Source organism: Mustela nivalis (genome assembly GCF_964662115.1).
Source record: "Mustela nivalis genome assembly, chromosome: 9".
NCBI classification, from domain to species: Eukaryota; Metazoa; Chordata; class Mammalia; order Carnivora; family Mustelidae; genus Mustela; species Mustela nivalis.
Genome location: NC_139028.1, coordinates 36389273 through 36414748, shown reverse-complemented (window position 1 = coordinate 36414748; position 25476 = coordinate 36389273). Strand labels below are relative to the sequence as shown.

Genomic DNA, 25476 nt, shown 5'->3' with positions numbered 1-25476 from the left:
TTGTTCTAATTTTAGTATATGTGCTGCTGAAGCAGGCACAACTAATATTTTACTGAAGATTTTTGCATCTGTATTCATAAGAGATATTCTTTTTTTTTTTTTTTTTAAATATAATGTATTATTTGCCCCGGGGGTACAGGTCTGTGAATCATCAGACTACACATTTCATAGCACTCATCATAGCACATACCCTGCCAATGTCCATAACCCAGCCACCCTATCCTACCCCCCCCCCCCCAGCAGCCCTCAGTTTGTATTGTGAGATTAAGAGTCTCTTATGGTTTTTCTCCCTCCTAATCCCATCTTGTTTCATTTTTTTCCTTCCCTACTGCCCACAGTCCCCCAACTCTGCCTCTCAAGTACCTCATATCATAATTCTCTGACTGACTTACTTCGCTCAGTATAATACCCTTTAGTTCCATCTGTGTCATTGCAAATGGCAGGATTTTGTTTCTTTTGATGGCTGCATAGTATTTCTCTGTGTGTGTGTGTGTGTGTGTGTGTATCACATCTTTATCCATTCATCTGTGTGTGTGTGTGTATATCACATCTTTATCCATTCATCTATTGATGGACATCTAGGTTCTTTCCATAGTTTGGCTATTGTGGACATTGCTGCTATAAACATTTGGGTGCAAGTGCCCGATCACTACATTTGTGTCTTTGGATCACTTGGATCACTACATTTGTATCTTTAGGGTAAATATCCAGTAGTGCAACAGCTGGGTCATAGGGTAGTTCTATTTTCAATTCTTTGAGGAACCTCCTTACTGTTTTCCAGAGTGGTTGCACCAGTTTGCATTCCTGCCAGTAGTCTAGGAGGGTTCCTCTTTTTCTGCATCCTTGCCAACATCTGTAGTTTCCTAACTTGTTAATTTTAGCCATTTTGACTGGTGTGAGGTGGTATAAATTGGTTTTGGTTTGTATTTCCCTGATGCCGAGTGATGTTGAGCACTTTTTCATGTGTCTCTTGGCCATCTGGATGTCTTCTTTGCAGAAATATCTATTCATGTCTTCTGCCCATTTCTTGATTGGATTATTTGATCTTTGGGTGTTGAGTTTGATAAGTTCTTTATAGATAGTTGGATACTTGCCCTTTATCTGATATGTCATTTGCAAATATCTTCTCCCATTCTGTCAGTTGTCTTTTGGTTTTGTTGAGTGTTTCCTTTGCTGTGCAAAAACTTTTGATCTAGAAGCAGTTCCAATAGTTCATTTTTGCCCTTGCTTCCCTTGCCTTTGGCAACGTTTTTAGGAAGAAGTTGCTGTAGCTGACATCGAAGAGGTTGCTGCCTGTGTTCTTCTCCAGGATTTTGATGGAATCCTTTCTCACATTGAGGTCTTTCATCTATTTTGAGTCTATTTTTGTGTATGGTGTAAAGAAATGGTCAAGTTTCATTTTTCTGCGTGTGGCTATCAAGTTTTCCCAACACCATGTTGAAAAGACTGTCTTTTTTCCATTGGAGAAAATTTTGGAAAAAATTAGAAAGAATTTTCCTGCTTTGTCGAAGATTAGTTGATGGATTCTGGGCTCTGTTCTGTTCCACTGATCTATGTGTCTGTTTTTGTGCCAGTACCATACTGTCTTGATGATTACAGCTTTGTAATAGAGCTTAAAGTCTGGAATTGTGAGGCTACCAGTTTTGTTTTTCTTTTTCAACATTCCTCTGGCTATTCGGAGAGTCTTTTCTGTTTCCATGTAGATTTTAAGATTATTTGTTCCTTTTCTGAAAAATATTGATGGTATTTTGGTAGGTATTGCATTAAGTGTGTAGATTGCTTTAGGTAATATAGGTTTTTTCACAATATTTGTTCTTCTAATCCATAAGCATGGAACATTTTTCCATTTCTTTGTGTCTTCCTCAGTTTCTTTCATGAGTACTTTATAGTTTTCTGAGTACAGATACTTTGCCTCTTTGGTTAGGTTTATTCCTAGGTATCTTATGGTTTTGGGTACAATTGTAAGTGGGATCAACTCCTTTATTTCTCTTTCTTCTCTCTTATTGTTGGTGTAAAGAAAAGCAACTGATTTCTGTGCATTGATTTTATATCCTGACACTTTACTGACTTCATGTATGGGTTCTAGCAGATTTGGAGTAGAGTCTTTTGGGTTTCCCACATAAAGTATCATATCATCTGCAGAGAGTGAGAGTTTGACTTCTCCTTTGCCGATTCAGATGCCTTTATTTCTTTTTTTTGTCTGATTGCTGAGCCTAGGACTTCTAGTATTATGTTGAATAGCAGTGCTGATAGTAGACATCCCTGCCATGTTCTTGACCGTAGGGGCAAAGCTCTCAGTTTTTTCCCACTGAACATGATATTTGCTGTGGGTTTTTCATAGATGGCCTTGATGATATTGAGGTATGCACTCTCTATCCCTACACTGTGAAGAGTTTTGATCAAGAAAAGATGCTGTACTTTGTCAAATGCTTTTCAGCATATATTGAGTATCATATGGTTCTTTTTCTTTCTTTTATTAATGTATCACATTCATTGATTTGCAGATGTTGAACCAACTTTGCAGCCCAGGAATAAATCCCACTTGGTCGTGCTGAATAATACTTTTAATGTACTGTTGGATCCTATTGGCTAGTATTTTGGTGTTAATTTTTGCATCCATGTTCATCAGGGATATTGGTCTGTAATTCTCCTTTTTGATGGTGTGTCTGGTTTTGGGATCAAGGTAATGCTGGCTTCATAAAATGAGTTTGGAAGTTTTCCTTCCATTTCTATTTTTTGGAATAGTTTCAGGAGAATAGGTATTAATCGTTCCTTAAATGTTTGGTAGAATTCTCCCAGGAAGCCATCTGGCCCTGGGCTCTTGCTTGTTGGGACATTTTTGATGACTCCTTCAATTTCCTTACTGGTTATGTGTGTGTTCATGTTTTCTATTTCTTCCTGGTTCAGTTTTGATAGTTTATATGTCTCTAGGATTGCATCCATTTCTTCCAGATTGTCAAATTTGCTGGCGTGTAGTTGCTCGTAATATGTTCTTATAATTGTTTGTATTTCTTTGGTATTGGTTATGACCTCTCCTCTTTCATTCATGATTATATTAATTTGGGCCCTTTCTTTTTTCTTTTTGATAAGTCTGGTCAGGGGTTTATCAATCTTATTAATTCTTTCAAAGAACCAGCTTCTAGTTTCATTAATTTGTACTACTGTTCTTTTGGTTTCTATTTCATTGATTTCTGCTCTGATCTTTGTGATTTCTCTTCTCTTGCTGGGTTTAGGCTTTCTTTGCTCTTCTTTCTCTAGCTCCTTTAGGTGTAGGGTAAGTTGTGTACTTGAGACCTTTCTTGTTTCTTGAGAAAGTCTTGTATTGCTCTATTATTTCTTCTCAGGACTGCCTTTGCTGTGTCCCAAGGATTTTGAACAGTTGTGTTTTCATTTTCATTTGTTCCATGAATTTTTAAAATTCTTCTTTAATTTCCTAGTTTACCCATTCATTCTTTAGTAGGATGCCCTTTAACCTCCATGTATTTGAATTATTTCCAGCTTTCCTCTTGTGATTGAATTCTAGTTTCATTCAGAGCATTGTAGTTTCAAAATATGCAGGGAATAATCCTAGTGTTTTGGTATGGGTTGAGACCTGATTTGTGACCCAGGATGTGATCTATTCTGGAGAATGTTCCATGTGCACTAGAGAAGAATGTGTATTCTATTGCTTTGGAATGGAGTGTTCTAAGTATATCTGTGATGTCCATCTGGTCCATGTATCATTGAAAGCCTTTATTTCCTTGTTGATCTTTTGCTTAGATGATCTGTCCATTTCAGTGAAGGGAGTATTAAAGTCCACTACTATTATTGCATTATTGTTGATGTGTTTCTTTCATGTTGTTTTTAAATGGTTTATATAGTTGGCTGCTCCTATGTCAGGGGCATAGATATATAAAATTGTTAGATCTTCTTGTTGGACAGACCCTTTGAGTATGATACAGTGTCTTTGATATAGTCTTTGGCTTAAAATCTAATTTATCTGATAAAAGGATTGCCAGCCCAGCTTTCTTTTGATGTGCATTAGCATGGTAAATTGTTTTCCACCTCTTCACTTTAAATTTGGAGGTGTCTTTGGGTCTAAAATGAGTTTCTCAGGGGTGCCTGGGTGGCTCAGTGGGTTAAAGCCTCTGCCTTTGGTTCAGGTGATGATCCCAGGGTTCTGGGATCGAGCCCCGCATAGGGCTTTCTGCTCAGCAGGGAGTCTGCTTCCCCCTCTCTCTCTGCCTGCCTCTCTGCCTACTTGTGATCTCTGGCTATCAAATAAATAAAATCTCTAGTTTCTCAGAGACAGCATATCAGTGAGTCTTTTTTTTTTTTTTTCCCCCATTCTGATACCCTGTGTCTTTTGATTGGGGGATTTAGCCTATTTACATGCAGGGTAGCTATTGAAAGATATGAATTTGGTGCCATTGTATTGCCTGTAAGGTGGCTGTTACTGTATATTGTCTCTGTTCCTTTGTGGTCTGTTACTTTTAGACTCTTTGCTTAGAGGACCCCTTTCAATATTTCCTATAGAACTGGTTTGGGGTTTGCAAATTATTTTAGTTATTGTTTCTCTTACAAGCTTTTTATCCCTCCTTCTATTTAAATTACAGCCTAACTGGATATAGTATTCTTGGCTGCATATTTTTCTCATTTAGTGCTCTGAGTATATCCTGCCAGTCCTTTCTGGCCTGCCAGGTCTCTGAGGATAAGTCTGCTGCCAATCTAATATTTCTACAGTTGTATGTTACAGACCTCTTGTCCCGAGCTGCTTTCAGGATTTTTCTCTTTGTCACTAATGCTTGTAAGTTTTACTATTAGGTGATGGGGTGTGCACCTATTCTTACTGGTTTGGAGAGGGGTTCTCTGCACCTCTTGGATTTTGATGTTTGTTCCCTTTGCCATATTTGGGAAATTCTCTATATAATAATTTACTCCAATATACCATCGCCCCCCTCTCTTTCTTCTTCTGGAATCCCAGTTATTCTAATATTGTTTCGTCTTATGGTATCACTTATCTCTCAAATTCTCCTCTTGTGGTCCAGTAGTTGTTTGTCTCTCTATTGCTCAGCTTCTTTATTCGTCTTTTGGTCTTCTATATCACTAATTCTCTCTTCTGCCTCATTTATCCTAACAGTAAAAGCCTCCATTTTTTAGGTTGTGTACTTAAGACCTTTCTTGAGTTTCACATCATTAATAGCTTTTTTTATTTCAACTTGGTCATTTTAGTTCTTTTATTTCTCCAGAAAGGGATTTTTTTTTTCTCTAGAAAGGGATTTTCTAATATCTTCCATGCTTTTTTTCAAGCCCAGCCTTGATAATCATCATTCTGAACTCTAGTTCTGACATATTATTAATGTCCATATTGATTAGGTCTCTAGCCATTGGTACCGCCTCTTGTTCTTTTTCTTCTGTTGAGTTTTTCTGCCTTGTCATTTTATCCAGATAAGAATAAATGAATGAGAGAACAAAATACTAAAAGCGTGGCAAAGACCCAGAAAAATATATGCCAACCAAATCAGAAGAGACCCAAAACCGGGGGGAGAAGAAAGGGAGAAAAAATAAATAATAAGAAAATATATATATGTTAGACTGGTGAATAGAACAGAGCCACCCACTTGATTTTGGGTGTATTCTCATCTCTTAGAAGAATCTACCTCCCCAAATTTTAGACAAGGAAAAACATATATATACAAAAATAAAGGTGAACATGATGAAGGGATGGAATATGACTGTAAAGATGAAAATTTAAAAAGATTCTAAAAAGAATTGATAAGATAAGAAGTTGGTTGGAAAAAAAAAGTGCAGAGAATGTGATCAGGCTGGAGAATAGAACAAAGGCATGTGCTAGATTCTAGGGTATATTTCCATCTGTTAGAAGAAATCGTATCCCAAATTTTAAAAAAGAAAAAAAACCTATATGTGTACAAAAAATAAGGTTAAATACAATGAAGGGATAATATATGACTATAATAATGAAAATTTTAAAGCTTTTTTTTTTTTAAAGATTCTATTTATTTGTCAGAGAGAGTGAGCGAGAGCGAGCACAGGCAGACAGAGTGGAAGGCAGAGTCAGACGGGGAAGCAGGCTCCCTGCGGAGCAAGGAGCCCGATATGGGACTCGATCCCAGGACACTGGGATCATGACCTGAGCCGAAGGCAGCTGCTTAACCAACTGAGCCACCCAGGCGTCCCAATTTTAAAGCTTTTTTTAAAAGTATTGATAAAATAGTTAAAAATGTTAAAACAGGAAAGAGGAAAATTTAAAAAATTGAGTAAGAAAAAAATAACATTTGAAAAGTTGAACTTTGCAAGACTAAAGGGTCATGGGGAAAAAGCCACGAGTTCTATGTGTTGCTTTCCCCTAGCTCTGGAGTTCCAGAGTTCTCATTGATTGGTGAACTTGGTCTGAGTTGGTTGTTCTTGCTGATCTTCTGGGGGAGGGACCTGTTGCAGTGATTCTCAAATGTCTTTGCCTGAGGCAGAATTGCAACACCCTTGCCAGGGGCCAGGCTAAGTAATCTGATTGGGTTCACTGTTGGTATCTTTTATTTCCTGAATGATTGCCATACAACTCTGGAGGAGGGGAATGAGGATGGCGTCCTCCAAATCTCCAGCCTGTAGGAGCTGAGAGCTCAGGGCCCCACTCCTCAGTGTGCCCTCAGAAAAGCATTCAATCCCTCCTGTCTCCCTGGTCTCTGGCTGCACTCCTGTCTTACCCAGCCTGTGGCCATGTGTTTCTGTCTCTGGTACACGGCCCCCTTTGGAGTTTCCAAACACACCAGGTTCCTACATCGTGCTCCTGCACTGCTCCTCCCGGAGGAGGAAACAGGGCGGGGGCGGGGGTCTCTCCAGGTCTGCCACTTGTGGGGTCACTGCTTGAAGAGCAGTGTCCCAACTGTGCTTGGATCACGGTTTTAGGTAACCCTGAGGTGAGAGCGCACTCCTTAGCTCCGTCCCTGTAGCTGGCTTTCCTGCTCCAATACCTAGGAACTCTGCCACACTCAGACACCCCTGGTCTTTCTGTAACCCCTTGGGTCCTGAGACCACACTATCCCAGTGAGGGCTCCACCCCCCACTTAGCGTCTGGAGCAATATCCCTCAGTGGAGCAGACTTCTAAAAGTTCCAATTTTGTGTTCTGCTGCTCTACCACTGCTGGGAGCCAGCCCCTCCCCCTGCGACCTGTCTTCTTGTTGCTTTGGATTCACTTCTCCACGTGTCCTGCCTTCTGGAAAGTGGTCTATGTTCTGTTACTAGAATTGCTGCTCTTCTCTTCTATCTCCTATTGAGTGTGTAGGTATTCAGAATGGTTTGATAACTATCTAGCTGAACTCCTAGGACTGATGATATTTTAGTCTCCTACTCCTCCACCATCTTCCCGCCTCCTCCTCAAGAGATACTCTTCTTTTTGATAAGCCTTTGTCTGGTTTGAGTTTCAGGATACTATCACACATAGAATGAGTTGGGTAGTGTTCTTGCCTTTTTTATATTTTGGAAGTTTGTGAAGACAGGATTGTTTTTCTGCCTTAAATTTTTGGTAGAATCAATAATGAAGTCATCTGGGCCTGGAGTTTTCTTTGAGAAAATTTTTTTTGTAAAATCTATAGTGATATGTTGTTTGCGTTCAGGTCTGATTGGTAATTTGTATATTTTTGTTGTTTTCCTTAGTCTAGAGGTTTATTAATTGTATTGGTCATTTCAGAGAACCCACTTCTGATGTTATTGATTATATTATGTATTATATTATGTATTCTTGGGACACCTGGGTGTCTCAGTCAGTTAAGCATCTGACTTGTGGTTTCAGCTCAGGTCATGGTCTGAGGGTCGTGAGGTCAAGCCCCATGTGAGTCTCTGAGCTCAGCATGGAGTCTGCTTGAGAGATTCTTTCTCTCCCTCTCCCTCCTCTCTGCCTCTCTCCTGCTCATGAGTGCACACATGCATGCTCTGTCTTTCATATATGAATAAAATAAAATCTTTAAAAAAGATTACTTCAGGGTAGCCTACCCTATACACTAATGAATGAATCCTTATCAAATTTTTATTGTATATAGTATCATAGTCATATTCAAAAATCGGTTTTAGAAACATTGTTACATTATTGTTTCTTTTCAAATAGTGTTTAAGTATATTTTGATAAGCAGTTATTCCTGGATTAACTTGATCCTTTTGAGGCTTGTTTTAAAGTTTTGTTGGAGTAGAGATAAGGTAGCCTTTACTCTAGAGCTAGTTTAGCCCTACTCTTAAGGTGTGTTTCTTTACAAAGAGGCTACTAAATGCTCTAGGTGTCTAAGTTTCCAGCACTGGCTGGCCAGAACTCAAATATTTCTCAACCCTGTATAAGTTAGAAAAGCTATTCATCTTCTAGCTCCTTGGAAATTGTTCTTTGCTTACTTTCATAAAATTTTACCCTCTGTGGACATAGCTTATATTTAGCCCTATGGAGATCTCTGAAGCTCTTTTTCTGTGTAGTTTCTGCTTCTCCAATACTCTGCTCCTTAAACTCCAGCTACCCTTGCCTTCCTGACTCTAATTTCTGTATTCTCAACTTAGAAACACTGTCATAATGTATTTGGGTTCACCATTTTCTGCTGTTGTCCAAAAATTACCTCAAAACACAAAACTGGGGCAATTTTAGGATTTACCTAATTTGTTTTTGTTTCCTCAGACACTGTGTTTCTATGCTACCTATTGCTCCATGTCTGTAAAATAGTTATTTTATACATTTTTGTCCAGTTAACATAGTTTTTGGCTGCACGACAGGTATAAAACCAATTACTCCCTGGTCAGGTGTGAATATCTTATTTATTTCTGATCAGCACGATTTCTCATCTCCTGATGCTGAAGTTGAATGGTATTTATTTGCTAAAGGGTCATTGTTTGTTTAGAGTTAATGATAAGTTCATTTTTACTTATTAATTTTTCATCTGTTGTTATAGACCTATCTCAAGACAATTAAATCTAACCCATCTACTCTTTATTCTTTATAAATAGGCAGTGTAGCCAATCAAGTGTTCCACCAAGTGATGTTTGACAAATGTATTCAGATTCTAAAGAAGAGCTGGCCTCAGGAATCTAACTTGAATCGGAAAAGAAAGAAAGAACAGCCTAAGAATTCTGAGGCAAATCCAAGAGGGAATAGGAAAAGAGGAAAGCCACCTAGGAAAGAAGATATTGAGGTAAGAAGTAAATGTAATAATAAAACATATCTGTATCAACACAAGATTGTGATTTAAGAATTAACTTTTTTTTTCTTAAGATTTTATTTATTTATTTGACAGAGAGAGAGAGCACAAGTAGGCAGGGAGGCAGGCAGAGAGTGGGGGGGAGGGAAGTAGGCTCCCTGCTGAGCAGAGATGCGGGGCTCAATCCCAGGACCCTGAGACCATGACCTGAGCAGAACGCAGAGGCTTAACCCACTGAGCCACCCAGGCACCCCAATGATTAACTTTATATTAAAATATGGTTTTGGGGGGGGCGCCTGGGTGGCTCAGAGGGTTAAGCCTCTGCGTTCAGCTCGGGTCATGGTCTCAGGTTTCTGGGATCAAGCCCCTCATTGAGCTCTCTGCTCAGCAGGGAGCCTACTTCCCTTTCTCTCTCTGCCTACTTGTGCTCTCACTCTCTCTGTCAAATAAAAATATACACACACACACACACACACATATATGTATGTATGTATGTATATATGTGTTTTGGGCATCATGATTATAACCAAATGATCCCAAAGTATCATCAGCTATCCAGTATTCCAGTATGACCTTAAGTTGTTTCATGCTTTGTATACTACTGAGAATACGTTTCTGCCTTGTCATCTTTCCAACCTCCCCATAATTTTTCACCAGCTTTATTCCCAGGTATGCTTGGCAACATCCCAACAGGTTTATTTGCCACATTATCTTACCGTCATTAAAGAGGAAGATTGAAGTATCTGAGGACTCATGTCCGTAAGAGTGTAATGGAATAATATTAATTCCAAATTCTTGTGTGATGACTTGGTAGGACGGTGGATGTTCTTTGACATGAAAACTTATAAGAAACAAAAGGATTCCCATTGACACAAAAATACAGAGCTAGAAACTACTCTGCAGTCATCTAGTCCAATGATTTATTTTTCTGGCTTTGGAGACAGAGCAGTTAAGGGACCTGATCAGGGTCATATCACCTCAGCAATTCAGCAATCACGTGGAGTGTAACTGGACTTGGATTTGTGTACATTAAAAACCATGGGACAAAGTGTTAGGCATTACTATGCAGCAGGTGAAGCAGGCATCACCTATACATATCTTTATAATCTAGGTGGATGAAATAGAAGAACAGGAAGATGAAGAAAGTATTTGTTTTTCTGCTCGAGACCTTTGTCAAATTCGAAATACCATCTTTCACCTTTTGAAGAATTTTTTAAGGCTGCTGTCTAAATTTTCTCTGAAAGAAAAGCCACAGTGCATACAGAATTGCATAGAAGTAAGTGAGAATTCCAAAAAACCTTGGGGCAACCTCAAAGGGCAGAGATGATAGCTAATACTTAATAAGTAGGAAAAATCAGCTGTCTTCTTTGTATCTGTTTTCCAGGTCTTTGTTGCATTAACTAATTTTGAACCAGTTCATCATGAATTTCATGTGACCCAGGCCAGGTGAGCCACTAATTCTTCCAATGCTAAAATTTTGCTCTAGCAAAAGTATAAATGCCATATTATCCTAACTGGCACATAAGAAGAATTTATTCATTTGGATGTGGTTTATTACAGGGTTACAGAAGATTCAGAGTAATATTGTGTCCATTAATTAATCTTTTGCCTTTTTTCTTTAGAAACCTTAACCAAGTAAAATATGTACCAGAACTAGCATATCATGGATTGTATTTGCTATGCTCCCCCATTCATGGAGAAGGAGATAAGGTAAAGGAGAAAAAGATTTAATTTAATTACTAGTTGAATTGAAATCATCTGAATCATATAATGGAAAAACATTGGCAGCATTTGGTGTAATTGCCATTTTAATTTACCAAGTCATTTTCATGATCTTACGTCATTTTTGGCAAAAAAAGCATCACTGTTTCTGTTTGCTACCTGTTTTTCATAACCAAACTGGTATTCAAATACTTGCAGGGTATGGCAAATTACTGTTAGGTTTCATACAAAAAATGGTTCCAGTGTGAATTAGATAGGAAGAACACGGAATAGAATGTCACTTTTAGAAAAACAGTCACCAGATTGTTCTCAAAAGAACAGAGAGTCGTGGAATTTTCAAGTTTTCCTTGGCAAGTTTCATGTGTGCTTCAGTATTTCTATTAGTGTTTATATCATTTCAGTTGAGAATTCTATAGAAATATCACTGGTTATCATTCCTAGTCAATATTTGTATATGGATTTTCCTCACTAAGAGAGTATCACTATCTAAACTTTGGAGTCAGGGTTGTTCAAGCATTATGGTATTACTAGACTTGGATGTGATTAATAAAACAAGATTTTACAAGAAATGTAATAGAACAAGGTCCTATGACTTTCGGTGTCTGTGCTACACTTAATTTCCAGGGTGAGTCCCTGGAAAGTGAGTCCCTACTTAAGAAGTAGGTTCAAAGATGGTGACATAACACAATAAAAATTTTAAAAAATAAAATAAAATAAAGTCAATTAGTCTTTGGGGAACAAAAAAAAAAGAAGAAGAAGAAGAAGTAGGTTGAGGCGCACCTGGGTAGCTCCACTGACTCTTCTTTTTGGCTCAGGTTGTGATCTCAGGGTTTTGGAATCAAGCCCCACATTGGGCTTGGCATTCAGCATGGAGTCTGGTCGTCCCTTTCCCTCTCCTCTTCCTCTCTCTCTCTCTTTCTTATAAATAAATAAAATCTTAAGAAAAAGAAAAGAAATAGGTTCGGGACTTTGGGCCAGATTGTGTACAGCAGTGGTTGAATTCTGGCTCCACCCCTACAGCTGTGCCTCCTTGTATGAGGTACTCAGCCTTTCCAAAGCCTCAGTCTTTCCACAGCGTTGCCAGGAGGAGGAAATGAAAGAATGCTTGTCAGATGCTGAGTGCCATGCCTGTTTAGAAAACATGCCATGTTTTATAATTTATTATACCATTTTCCTTTCTGTGTTTAAAATATGGGTGGGATAGAATTCACTTGAGTGCTTTCAATTTCTGTGGTCTTTGTAACATTTGTAAAAGTTAGCTGGATGGGGAAATATATGCCTAGGTCTACAGCATTTCTCAAGATGTAGTATTTTTTAATTGTGAGAGGGTTGACTAGATGTCAGACATGTTGGTTTTTGTCATGGAGGCTCTTTTATCAGGTATAAAGTGGAAATTTCATATATATATATGAAATGCCTCACTTATGCAGTTGTGAGGTTTGAGATTAAATCTAGTAATATATATGAATGTGCTTAACACAATACCTGCCACATATGTGGTTTTCTGCACATGTTTTATTTACAGGGTGAATGAATGGTTAAATCGAATAAGTTATATGAGGTGTTAAACATTGGAAGGCATGTTGTAAGCTTCAGGTAAAACACAAGTGTAAAATACCATTCTTCCTTTGTTGTATAAGGGATTAGCAGTAGCATTTTTTTGCCATTTAGAAGTGACAATTAATCCTCTATTTACTCTAATTTCAGGGCTACAGTTTGAAAGGGTAGGGAGAAAAACTAGATGGCATTCCTATCACTACCTGTAAGCAGTGTTTTCACATTGTTTCCATCATGTGTTTATTGAGTACTTGGTAATTGTCCAAGAAACACGTTTCTGGTGTTCATCCAAAAACTCTGTCAACCCAACTTATCTTCACACAGCTTGAAATGGTTTACTCTAGGGCACCTGGGTGGCTTAGTTGGTTAAGCGTCTGCTTTCAGCTCAGGTTGACCCAAGGGTCCCGAGATTGCACCCTGTATCAGGCTCCTGTCTCAATGAGGAGCCTGCTTCTCTCTCTTCCTCTGATCCCCACCTCCCAACTTGTGCAAGTGTGCTCTTTCTCTCTCTCAAAAAAATAAATTCTTAAAAAGAAAAGAAAAAGAAATGGTTTACTGTGGTCTGCATCACTCTCTTTGAGGCCCTTAGATTCTTTATCAATCCTTAAATAAAATTTTCTTCTCTTCCAGGTTATAGGTTGTGTTTTCCATCAAATGCTGAATGTGATATTAATGTTAGAAGCAGGTGAAGGAGCCCATCGTGCTCCCCTTAGTATTACAACATCAGTTATCAACGGTAGAAAGCAGGCGGTCCAGTTCATCAGGTGAGGCATACACGCGTAGATTTTCATTCTCTTTATCACTCTCTCTTAAACCTCCTGGGCCCTATACTAGCCAAGATTTCTAACACCTATGGAAACTAACAGATTTCTGGCCTGTTATGGTTTTGGGGGTCAAAGTAAAGCACTTCCGAGCTCTTCTGGTTCACATGGCCCGGAGTTCATTGTTGGTAGCCTCTGCACAGGGTCATTGCTAAGGGATGCAGAGTCTGTAATTCATGGACTAGCACTGGCCTCCAGCCTGATTCCCACGAGCCTATAAAGTCAGGCTCTGAGGAATGACAGTTTGCTTCTCATCTGTTTTATCATTTGGCTCAGTGTTTGCCTCTCTTTCAAGTCTGCCTCTTCTTTTCTTTTTTGTATTTCTGTCTTCTCTTAGTCTCTTTCTTTTTGTTCCTTGCCACTTTTTCCATGTTTCTTCTCTCTTTTCTATCCTTTTCCCTCTACAACCATACTTCCTAAAGGGAAGAATTAAGTTAATTTTTACTTCTTTAACAATAATTGATAGACCAATTTTCCCTTCATGAATCATATAGCTTCCCCTAAAAAGTTCCATTTCTCATCTTTACTGGGGAAGACATATTGCTATGTCATTGGCTTTTCTTTCCCTCCTTTATTGAATTTTTGGCATGCACTGTGGAGGTGGTGGAATGAAGTGGTAAGTATATGAGTGTGTACATGCCTGCAGGTATACATGGAATATAGTGTAGTTGGAGATATGGGGTGTGGATGGTAGAATCCAGATATATATAGGCTGTCATCTGATCATTGAGCAAGTATCTCTTGTGGGGGGTTTCTTAAAACATTAAATAGCTAAGATGCTTTAAGTGGAAACACCCGTTTTGGTTCTTCCATAACAGTTCATGATGTCTCCAATTGCTGTAGTATCCACATAATGGTACAGATAAACACTAAAGGTGGATCAAATCTGGGCATTACTATGATAATCTGGGGCACCTGGCTGGCTCAATTGAAAGAGTGTGTGACTCTTCATCTTGGGGCATGGGGTTGAGTCCACATTGGGGGTAGAGGTTACTAAAATAAGTAAGTAAACTTAAAAAAAACACACACAATAATAATTTTGGATTAAAGTTTGGAGACGTATTATTAACAAAGCTGTTGAAATGTTGCATTTCACTCAGCTACCACAAGGTGGTGCCATGTCTTATTTATTATTATTTACCCCAAAAAAGATGTATTTTAGAGTCTCAATATGAAATTTAGTACATAGCCAAAAAGTCATAAAAAGTTTCGCATTTGCTTTTCCCTGACTGTAGCTGTCTGCTTGGCAGCAGCTCTCTAAAAACACACATAGGACATAGTGAATGATCTGCTGCTGTGAAACTATTTTACTCTCTTCACTGAAGCAATGCTTACAATATGGGGTAAATAGTTTTTAATATTCAGGACTTTTAAAACATAGAAGTCATGGTGTTTGAGAACAGAATTGAAAAATTACTATTCTTTGTAATTGGTGTATTGTAAACAGTTTGTGTGGTTTCTTTTTTAAATAGTTCACTTGTGGATGAACTAAAGGAAAATGTATTCCCAGTCCTTCGCATCTTACTCCAGCACATCTGTGCCAAGGTACCATTTGCTTTAATAGTAATAGTAAGAATGATAAAGATGATGATAAAAATATATACTAGATGTGAAAGTAAATGTGTATGCTTGTGTGTATATTTGTTCTTGTGAATGAATCTATTATTCATTATGGAAAGTAGTTTTGTTTAATATTTTCACTACATGTTCCCATTGACAGTGTTCTTTTTGGGGGGGATCCTTTTTATTTTGGAAAATTTCAAACATATGAATAAATAGAATATGGTGATAAGCACCTACTTTCAACAATTTTGTGTCACTTATACCCCTATAATGTATAATTTCGTCAACACATGTAAACATTGGGTTTTTCTTTTTTTAAGCAAATTCCACCATATCCATTGATGCTTAAATATTTCATATGTATCTCTAGAGGATAAGAACCCTAAAAACATAACCAATAAATACTAACACACCAAAGAAAATATACAATAATTCCTCAATATCATCAAATATCTGGTTAATGTTCACATTTTTATGATTATCTTTTCAGTTTCTATAGCAGTTTGGACAAATGATTCCTAATTTGAATGCAGTAGATTCTAGGGGGGTTCCATAAACTTCCCGAAATTTTGTGCTAAGTTGACTTTCTGAGGGAAGGGCTTATAGATTAGTTTTCAAAGGGGTCTGGAACCTAAAATTTGCTAGTAATTTTTATAACATTTAAAGATTCACTGAATAGTTTCATTCACTAATTTTCTGCTTCTATCACAACATGTATTTCAGTTGTCCTGTAGGTAGATATGGGCTGGACAGCCTCTCAATGCTTATATTTCAGGTGACTGATAAATCAGAGTATCGGACCTATGCGGCCCAGTCCTTGGTCCAGCTGCTCAGCAAACTTCCCAGTAGGGAATATGCTACATTCATTGCCTGGCTTTACAGATATTCACGAAGTTCCAAGGTAGGAGATATGCATAAAATCTTGATTCCTGGCTCTTGCAACCTCCTAACAGACAGATCTGAATACACAAGGGATACTTTGTTTTTTATTCCTGTCTGATGGAGATTCTTATGATTTTGCTTTATCAGATCCCACACAGGGTTTTTACTCTAGATGTTGTCTTAGCTCTTTTGGAACTGCCTGAAAGAGCGGTAGATAACACTCTCTCGATGGAGCATCAGAAGATCTTAAAGCATAAGTTCTTGGTACAGGAAATTATATTTGACCGTTGTGTAGACAAGTCACCGACTGTCCGCAGCAAGGCACTGTCCAGTTTTGCACATTGCCTGGAGGTATCTGTTACCACTGCATCGGAGAGCATACTGGAACTTCTGAGTAACAGTAAGTGTGGTAACCATTGGGACATGGAACCTGTCTTGTGCTTTTCAAGAAATTGGACTGTAAAGAAAATCATTCTTTGCTGTTGCAAAAGTAATTGATACAGTATGATATACTTTTGCCCTCATAAACCAATTTTAGTACATTTTTTTGTTCAATAACTTTTTAAATACAGACATACCTTGCAGATTTTGAGTTTGGTTCCAGACCACCACAGTAAAGCAAATACTGCAATAAAATAAGTCAAATGAATTTCTTGGTTTCCCAGTACATATAAAAGTTATGTTTACAATACACTGTTGTCAGTTAGTTGTCAATAGCATTATGTCTAAAAAAAGTACTTACTATAATTAAAAAATACTTTTTGCTAATAATGTTAAGTATCATGTGAGCTTTCAGCAAGTTGCAGTCTTTCTGCCAGTGGAGGGTCTTGCCTCAGTGTTGATGGCTGCAGACCAATCAATCAGTGTGGTGGTTGCTAAAGGATGGGGTGGCTCTGGCGGCTTCTTAAAATAAAACAGTGATGAAGTTTGCCACATCAATCGACTCTTCTTTTCACAAATGATTTCTTTGTAGTAGGTGACACTTTCTTCCAAAATTGGAGTTCATTCCCAACGCTCACAGCTTCTTTACCACAAGTAGATTCCATCCTAGGAAACCACTGTCTTTGCTCACCTGTAAGAAGCTACTCTTCATTTGTTCAAGTTTTGTCATGAGATTGCAGCAATTCAGTCATATTTCCAGGCTTTGCTTCTAATTCTGCTTCTCTTCATGTTTGCACATCTGCAGTCAGAACACATATATCATTTATTAGGTTTGCTATGTTATATGGGTATGGTTCATAGTATTCCAAAACAATTATAATAGTAACATCAAAGATCACTGCTCATAGATCACCACCAATATGAAGAAGTTTGAAGTATTTGAAAATTACCAAAACCTGGCAGACACAAAGCAAGCAAATACTGTTAGAAAAATGGCACCCATAGATTTGCTTGTTGCAGTTACCACAAATTCTCAATTTGTTAAAACTGCAGTATCTATGAAGCGCAGTAAAACAAAGTGTGATAAAACAAGGTACACCTGTTAGACAAGCCTGACAAATTTGAAAGGCCTTTTAGAGTATTTTAGATATTCATGTTTTAGAGGTAAGATTGTTGGCTGCCTGTACCACTACTTTGCATTGTTGGGTATTGGCTATATTGGGCCTAATATCCAACCATTTCAAATGCATACCAAAGAGAACATTATTGTCAGCAGTTTAGAATCTGTTTTGTGTATAGGCCTAATTATCTTGATTTTGGTGATTCTTTGAATATTTACTTGGTGCTGATGATACTATGACATTTTCCCTCTTTTTCAATCTGCTTATTTTTAGGTACTGCAATTTCAAGAATAGAGAGCCGTCCTGGTATCTTACTGAGAAATTCATCAGGTAATGGGTGAATATATTTTCCAATATTGAATAATTGTCTTTTGTTTAAAGGACTTGCTGGGTATTTGACATGCTTTTTTCTATTTCCATATTTACCTTTTTAATGAACTTTATTCATCAAGGAAATTGAAATTCATTTCAATAATGATGTAGTAATCTAAATGTGTATAATGCCATGCTTATTATTACTAAGAGGTATAACAAATTTTTATCTTAATGACTTATCTTTTTTTTAATTATTTTTAAGCTTTTTCCTGTCAGAGGCAAACACTTAACCCTTCTGGAGGCTCAGGGGTGACCAATATAGACAACAGTGGTGAAACAGATGGATCTGGGGGTATGTCAGATTTTATTACTATCAGATGAGTGATAACTATTGTATTTCAGACAACTGTAAGTAGAATCTAAAAACCTTGGATTTTTTTTTTCTGATTAATTCACCCTTAATAATTGGAACATTCTTCTTTTTAAAAGTGGAATAATTTCTATTTTATTGTATCTCTGATATCTTCACACTATACTTTTATCTTAAGGTAAAGAAAAGCTACATTCCACTGACTATGTCCTGAATCTCAGTATTTCTGTAACACATAAGAGAATATTAGCGAATACTTTATTTCCTTATTAAAGGCAGTCATTGTGAACTCTTGGGATTGCTGACCTAAAAAGGGACCAGCTGCTAGAAAAAGTGCCGCACATAATAAATTTGTGTTTGGAGAAAAGGCATCATTTAAAAAAAAAAAAAAAGGAAAAGATGAAGAATACCTTTGTACCCAAGTACCCAATCTTGTTCCTACTTTTAATTCTTCATTACTTTTTTCACCATTTCATCTTGACTCTGATCAGGCATCTCAGAATTCGCTTTTAATAAATGATGGGGAACTGTGAATTGAAGCTCACGTTGAAAAAGTAAATTCAGAATTTAGATTATAATTTCTCTTGATGAGTAAGATAAACCATACATACTGTATGGGATGGTTGTGGAGTCCTCTCTTCCATGGCCTCCAGCAAAGGATTCTGAATACAAGTGATGCCTGATCACTTTCATTGACTTGCTGAACCCAGAGTAATCTGGGTTGGCTTAAGTGCTAATGTGATTTAGGAGGGAAAAAAACAAATCTAGACTAGTAAGTAGATAGATCTGGACCCTACTCCCAGATTCTGTGTCTGTCTACCCATTGTGATCTTGAAAAAGTCACTTTCCTTCTCTGGGTGCCTTTTTCATCTGTAAGATGACATAGCATGAAATAATGGGGAACACTATTTAGAAATGAGAGGTGTTCTGAATTCTTGTACTAATTCTGGTACTAAATAGCTGCCTAAGCGCTAACCCAGCACCTTAATCTGTAACTTTCTGAGTCTAACACCCTCCCTGTCTTTCACAGAGGGCCATTGTCAAAGTCTGTGAAAAGAAGTTTAGAGAAGTGATTTTTCAAGGTAGATAAGTGAGAGACTATATGTGTAGAGAATTAATTATATAATTAGATTTATTAATTTGTTCCATTAACATTTATCTGGCCCCTTGTAATCTGTGCTAGGGATTGTAGATACAGACTTTAATAAAACATAGTTCCATGTGTTGAGGAGTAGTAGGAGTAATAAATATGTATACAAATTTTACCTAAATGTTTATATAAAAGAATAATGTTGTCAGGTAAGTGCTGAGGTCTATGTGAAGTGCCATGAAGTTAATTACTTATTATTTTAGCCTGAAAGATCAGCATGGAATTTGATTTATATGACTAGATATTAGGATGTGTTACTCAAATTCAGAGCAAAAAACTCAATATGTATATAAACTGATTTCCTAAAATATTATAAAAAATTTATTCTCCAAAAGTGTTGAATGTGTTGACTCCAGTCTTAACAAGGTGAGTGCTAAGTGTTTTCTTGGCAAAGGCAGAGGGGGATCCTTTTTTTTTTTTTTTTTTTTTTGAGATGTAATTCACATACCATAAAAATTCACCATTTAAAGTGTATGATTTGGAGCACCTGGTTGGCTCAGTCGTTAAGCATATGACATTGGCTGAGGTCGTGATCCCAGAGTCCTGGGATCAAGCCCTGCATCATGCTCCCTGCTTGGCAGGAAGCCTACTTCTCCCTCTCCCACTCCCCCTGCTTCTGTTCCCTCTTTTGCTGTGTCTCTCTCTGTCAAATAAATAAGTAAAATCTTTTTTAAAAAAATAATAAAGTGTATGATTTAGTGGTTTTTACTGTTTTTACAAAACTGATCGATTTTCAGAATATTTCCTTTGCCAAAAAAGAAACCCCATTCTCATTAGCAGTTCCTCCCCATTCTCACCTTCCCCCAGTCTCTGCCAACCACTGATTTGCTTTCTGTCTCTACAGATTTGCCTATTTCTGTATTTGCCTATTCTACCTATTCCACATAGGTACAAGCATACAATATGTGTTCTTTTGTGGATGGCTTCTTTCACTTAGCATAATATTTTCATCCATATTCATGTCAATATTTCATTACTTTTTACAGCTTCAAAATAGTTCGTTGTGTGGATAAGACTACGTTTTGTGTGTTCACTTATCAGTTGATGGGCTTTTGGGTCATTTCCATCTTGGGGCTATTACAAATGATGCTGCTATGAACATTCTTGTGCAAGTTTTGTATGTAAATATATTCACTCCTTTTGGAGTGAATACCTAGGAGTGGAACTGCTGGGTCATGTGGTATCCCTATGTTTAACGTTTTGAAGAACTGCCGGGCTTTTTCCAGAGTGACCATACTGTTTTTACATTTACACACTAGCATGTGTAATAATTTTAAATTTTCCACATCCTTACCAACACTTGTCATATCTATTTTTATTGTAGCCATCCTAGTGGATGTGAATTGATATCTACTCACTGTAGTTTTGATCTATATTTCCCTAATGACTAACAGTGTTAAGCAAATATTCTTGTGTTTATTGGCCTTTTATATGACTTCTTTGGAGAAATGTCTGTTCAGCTTCTTTTCCCATTTTTTAAAATGGGTTATTTGTCTTTATTTTTGAGTCAAAAGAGCTTTTTATGTATTCAGGATCCAAATTCCTTACCAGATATATGATTTGCAAATATTTCTTTTCTCATTCTGGGGTTTAGTTTCTCAGCTTCTTGATGATGCTCATTGAAGCATAAAACATTGTAGCCTTGATAAATTCTAGCTGTCCACTTTTTCTTTTTTTTCCTTGTGCTTTTGGTATCACAGCTAAGAAACCACTGCCTAATTTTTTATGAAGATTTGCTTTTATGTTTTCCTCTCAGAGTTTTGTAATTTTACCTCTTATGTTTTGGTCTGCAATCAATTTTAGTTAATTCTTGCATATGGTTTGAGGTAGGGGTCCAATTTTTGCATGCAGATAACTAGTTTGACACAGCACTGTTTGTTTAAAAGACTTTCGTCTCCTTTGAATGCTCTTGGCACCCTTGTCAAAAATCAACTGACCATAGACACATGGGCTTATTCTGTACTTTCATTTCTGTTCCACTGACATTCCATTGTCTCTCTTTATGGCAGTACCACACTGTTAATTACTAGTGCTTTATAGGAATTTTGAAATCAGGAAGTATAGCTTCTGCATCCTTGCTCTTGTTTTTCTAGATAAATTCTTGTTTTTATAGATAAATATTTTCTCTCTCTCTCTTTTTAAAGGTTTTTTAATTGGTTTGAGAGAGAGAAAGAGAAAGAAAGAAAGCATGAGAGAGGAGAGGTCAGAGGGAGAAACAGACTCCCTGCCAGGCAAGGAGCCCAATGTGGGACTTGATTCTGGGACTCCAGGATTATGACCTAAGCCAAAGGCAGTTGCTTAACCAACTGAGCCACCCAGGTGCCCCTATTCTGTATCTCTTATATTTCCATATGAATTTTATGATCATCTGTCAATTTCTGGGGAAAAGAAAAAAAAAAAGCCAGCTTGAATTTTGGTAAGGATTGATCTATAGATGACTTTAGGGAGAAAAGCAATTTTAGTAATATTGAGCCCTTGAGTTCATGAACATGGGATGCCTTTCTATTTATTTAGATCTTTAATTTGTTTCAGTGATATTTTTTCAGTTTTCAGTGTACAACTCTTGCTCTTTAAGTTGATTCCTAAATACATTATTCTTTTTGATGCTATAATAAATTCCAGTATTTCCTTAGTTTCATATTCTAAATGTCCATTGCTAGTTTTTACAACTGCTATTTGATGGTTTGACGTTGTGTCCTGCAACCTTGCTAAATTTGTTAATTCTGTGTGTGTGTTCTGTGTGTGTGTGTGTGTGTGTGTGTGTGTGTATTCTTTAAGAATATCTATATAAGCTCATGCCATCTCTGAACAGAGAGAGTTTTTTTTCTTTCTTTTCCATCTGGATGCCTTTTCTGTCTTTTCCGTCTTTTCCTTGCCTGCTTTCCCTGGTGAGAACCCCTAGTACAATGTGGAAAAGAAGTGGGGAGAGCAGACCGCCTTGTCTTTCTTTTGTACTTAGTTTTCAGTCTTTCACTATTGAGTGTGATGTTAGCTTTGAGTTTTTTCAGGATGACTTTTATCAGTGTGATGAAGTTTCCTTCTCTTCTGAGTTTATTGAGTGTTTTTATTATGAAGGGGTGTTGGATTTTGCACATGTTTTCCTTATCTGTGGAGATAATCATGTGGTCTTTCTCCTTTATTATATTATATATTATATTTATATATATAATTATATATATTATATATAATTATATACTATATATGTAATGAAATATATAATTATATATAATTTATATATATAATTTATGTATAATTATATCTTATGTTATATTATATTATATAAAGGTATATTAGTTACATTGATTGATTACATTTCATTCCTGGGGTAAATCCCAAGCATGGTATATAATCCATTTTGTATCTTGCTAGATTTGATTTGCTGATATTTTGTTGAAAATTTTGTGTATGTATTCAGAAGGGATTTTGGTCTGTTGTTTTCTTGAGATATTTTTATCTGGTTTTACTCTCAGGGTAATACTGCTTACTAGAATGTAGCAGGAAGTGTTTTCTTCTTTAAAAGAGTTTATGAATTGGTTTTCATTTTTGCTTTAACATTTCATGGAATTCTCCACTGAAGTCCTCTGGTCCTGGGATTTTGTGCATGTGAGGGAAAGTTTTTGTTTTGTTTTATTTGAGGTTTTGGTTTTTTTTTTTGTGGGAAGGTTTTTGATTACTTGTTATTGTTATATTGGGTCAGTTTCCATAGTTTTTATGTTTGTAGAAATTTGTCCATTTCATCCAGATTACATAAAATTGTAAATTGTAACATAAAATTGTTTATAGTATTTCTTTGCAAGTCTTTTTTATTTCTGTAATGATAGTAATGATGTTTCCTCCTTCTTTCCTGATTTTAAGAGTTTAAGTCTTCTTTCTTTTTTTCTAGCTAAAACTTTGTTAATTTTATCTTTTTCAAGGAACCTACTTTTGATTTCATTGATTTTTTTCTATTGTTTTCCATTCTCTGTTTCATTTCGTAATATATTTTCTTGTACATCAGCAGCTCAGAGTGTAGTTGGGAATCCCTTAGCCTCCTTCAGCAGGTCGTTGAAGTTAATATTGATCTCATAATAACACCAAGACTCTGTACTGTAAAGCATTCTGATTTTGAAGCAGAGATGAGAACTTTCTCTTTTTTATTTAGCCTGGTATTAAAGAGTTTGCAAAGTTGTAAAACAATGCCATTGTCACTAATATTTTTGAGGGGGAAATAAAATTAGTTTTCCTTTAAAAATGTACCATTTATAGTGATACATTTTCCTATTTTAAAATGAACTATTAAATCTTTTTACTAGAGATTTTTACCAAAAAAAGCCCTTAGGAGTCTTCAGAGAATTAATAGGGTAAAGAAGCCTGTGATCAAAAAGTTTTAAAGCTGCTGTTATATTTTATTTATTCTTTAAAAAAAAAATTGTGATTTAGAGATTCCTTTTTTATAGCTAAACAAAATGGAAAAGCTAAATAATTCAGCATTTTAAACATAAGAGCCAGGATTAAAAACTGAGTTTTTCATATTCCAGAATTTATGCCCTTCAAAAATTATACTGTTCTGTCCTTTGTGTTATTTTGATTAGCTAATTATTTGACTTTTCTTCTTTTCTACATTGACTAATTGGTCAATCTTTTAGAGTATTTTCTCAGTACTATGTAGTAAGGTGTTAGATACTGTAAATACAGTTTTTCTCAGACCATAATGATTCTTTGGCATTTCCTCAACAGTGAGATGTGTCATGGCAATGCTGAGAAAGAGAATCAGGGAAGAGAAGACAAATGTCAGGAAGTCTGCACTGCAGGTGTGAGTTTTTTCTAGATATCCTTGAATATGCTCTCTTTTTAGCACTAAAAACTTGGAAATATTTTGTAAAAACCCCAGCCATAGTCATTATTTAACTTCTTTTTTACTTATCATTTGTTCACTGTTGTATATATAAATTACAGAGATGATCTAAAGGTTTGTCTGTTTTTAAGTTTCCTGGTGGGTTGTTGGCTTTTTAAGAGTCAGATATTTAGGGGCTCCTGGGTGGCTTAGTGGGTCAAAGCCTCTGCCTTCGGCTCAGATCATGATCCCAGGGTCGTGGGATCTAGCCCTGCATCAGGCTCTCTGCTCAGCAGGGAGCCTGCTTCCTCCTCTCTCTCTCTCTCTCCCTGCCTCTCTGCCTACCTGTGATCTCAATCTGTTAATAAATAATTAAAAATCTTTAAAAAAAAAAAGTCAGATATATATAGCCTTAGCTTTTTTTTTTTGTTTTTGGATTAGGGATTCTTTTTTTTTTTTTTTTAAGATTTTATTTATTTATTTGACAGAGAGAGATCACAAGTAGACAGAGAGGTAGGCAGAGAGAGAGAGAGGGAAGCAGGCTCCCTGCTGAGCAGAGAGCCCGATGCGGGACTTGATCCCAGGACCCTGAGATCATGACCCGAGCCGAAGGCAGCAGCTTAACCCACTGAGCCACCCAGGCGCCCCGGATTAGGGATTCTTAATCTAGGAACCATGGATGGATTTTGTTAGGGTGCATGTAACCGCTGAATTTGTTTGTAAATACTTGTTTATGTAAAATGTATGTCAAATTTTCTCCAGAGAGAGGCCGTAGCTTTGATTAGATTCTGAAAAGGTGAGATGTTACTGGGTGGAGAGATGGATCTATGACCTCAAAAGTTTTAAGTACCACAGACTTAAATCTTATTTTTGTCTACAGTGTGTCTTTTTACTACCAATAAGTTATCAGCCCTGTTACATATGTTCCTTCTAGGTACTAGTGAGTATTTTGAAACACTGTGACATCTCCAGTATGAAAGAAGAGCTATCACTTCTGCAAGACCAGTGTCGGGACCCTGCAGTATCTGTCCGAAAGCAGGCCTTGCAGTCTCTTACGGAACTTCTTGTGGTGAGGAACAGTGTATTTTTTTTTTTTAATTTTTTATTTTTTATAAATATATAATATATTTTTATCCCCAGGGGTACAGGTCTGTGAATTGCCAGGTTTACACACTTCACAGCACTCAACATAGCACATACCCTCCCCAGTGTCCATAACCCCAGGAACAGTGTATTTTTACGTGAAAAATAATTCAGCATAAATAATTACCTTTTGCTAAATATTAAGTTGACTAGTGGAAATTCTACCAAGTGTATTGTAGGACTATATACAGTGTAAGGGAAGAGGTGTCTTTCAATTACATATAATAATGTTTCATATTAATATAAATTATGAACTAATACTAGAGAATGCTACAGATTACCCTTTTTTTTACTTTAACTTAAATCTCCCATAGAAATGTGAATTTTAAAATGAATTTTGTTAGGTCGGAGACCTAGATTAATTTTTCCACATTAAAACCTATTAGATGATATTGTCAAAAGAACAGATCCACTAATCTGATATGTGATTTGCTTTTGCCAAATAATTAGCTTTTGAAGAATTTTAAAAGCAT

At 36.7% G+C, this 25476-nt stretch overlaps 1 protein-coding gene across 1 annotated transcript in view; it reads left to right on the top strand.

Annotated features, from left to right (window-relative positions):
- NCAPD3 (non-SMC condensin II complex subunit D3) overlaps positions 1-25476 on the top strand; it is a 69318-nt gene that overhangs the window by 7639 nt on the left and 36203 nt on the right. Inside the window, exons 4-15 of the mRNA XM_082683308.1 lie at positions 8975-9159; positions 10277-10441; positions 10550-10611; positions 10788-10875; positions 13075-13208; positions 14738-14810; positions 15604-15729; positions 15858-16110; positions 17486-17542; positions 17790-17879; positions 23764-23837; positions 24795-24929. Of these exons, the coding sequence (XP_082539434.1) occupies positions 8975-9159; positions 10277-10441; positions 10550-10611; positions 10788-10875; positions 13075-13208; positions 14738-14810; positions 15604-15729; positions 15858-16110; positions 17486-17542; positions 17790-17879; positions 23764-23837; positions 24795-24929 (1442 nt within the window). The remainder of the gene's footprint in view (positions 1-8974; positions 9160-10276; positions 10442-10549; positions 10612-10787; positions 10876-13074; positions 13209-14737; positions 14811-15603; positions 15730-15857; positions 16111-17485; positions 17543-17789; positions 17880-23763; positions 23838-24794; positions 24930-25476) is intronic.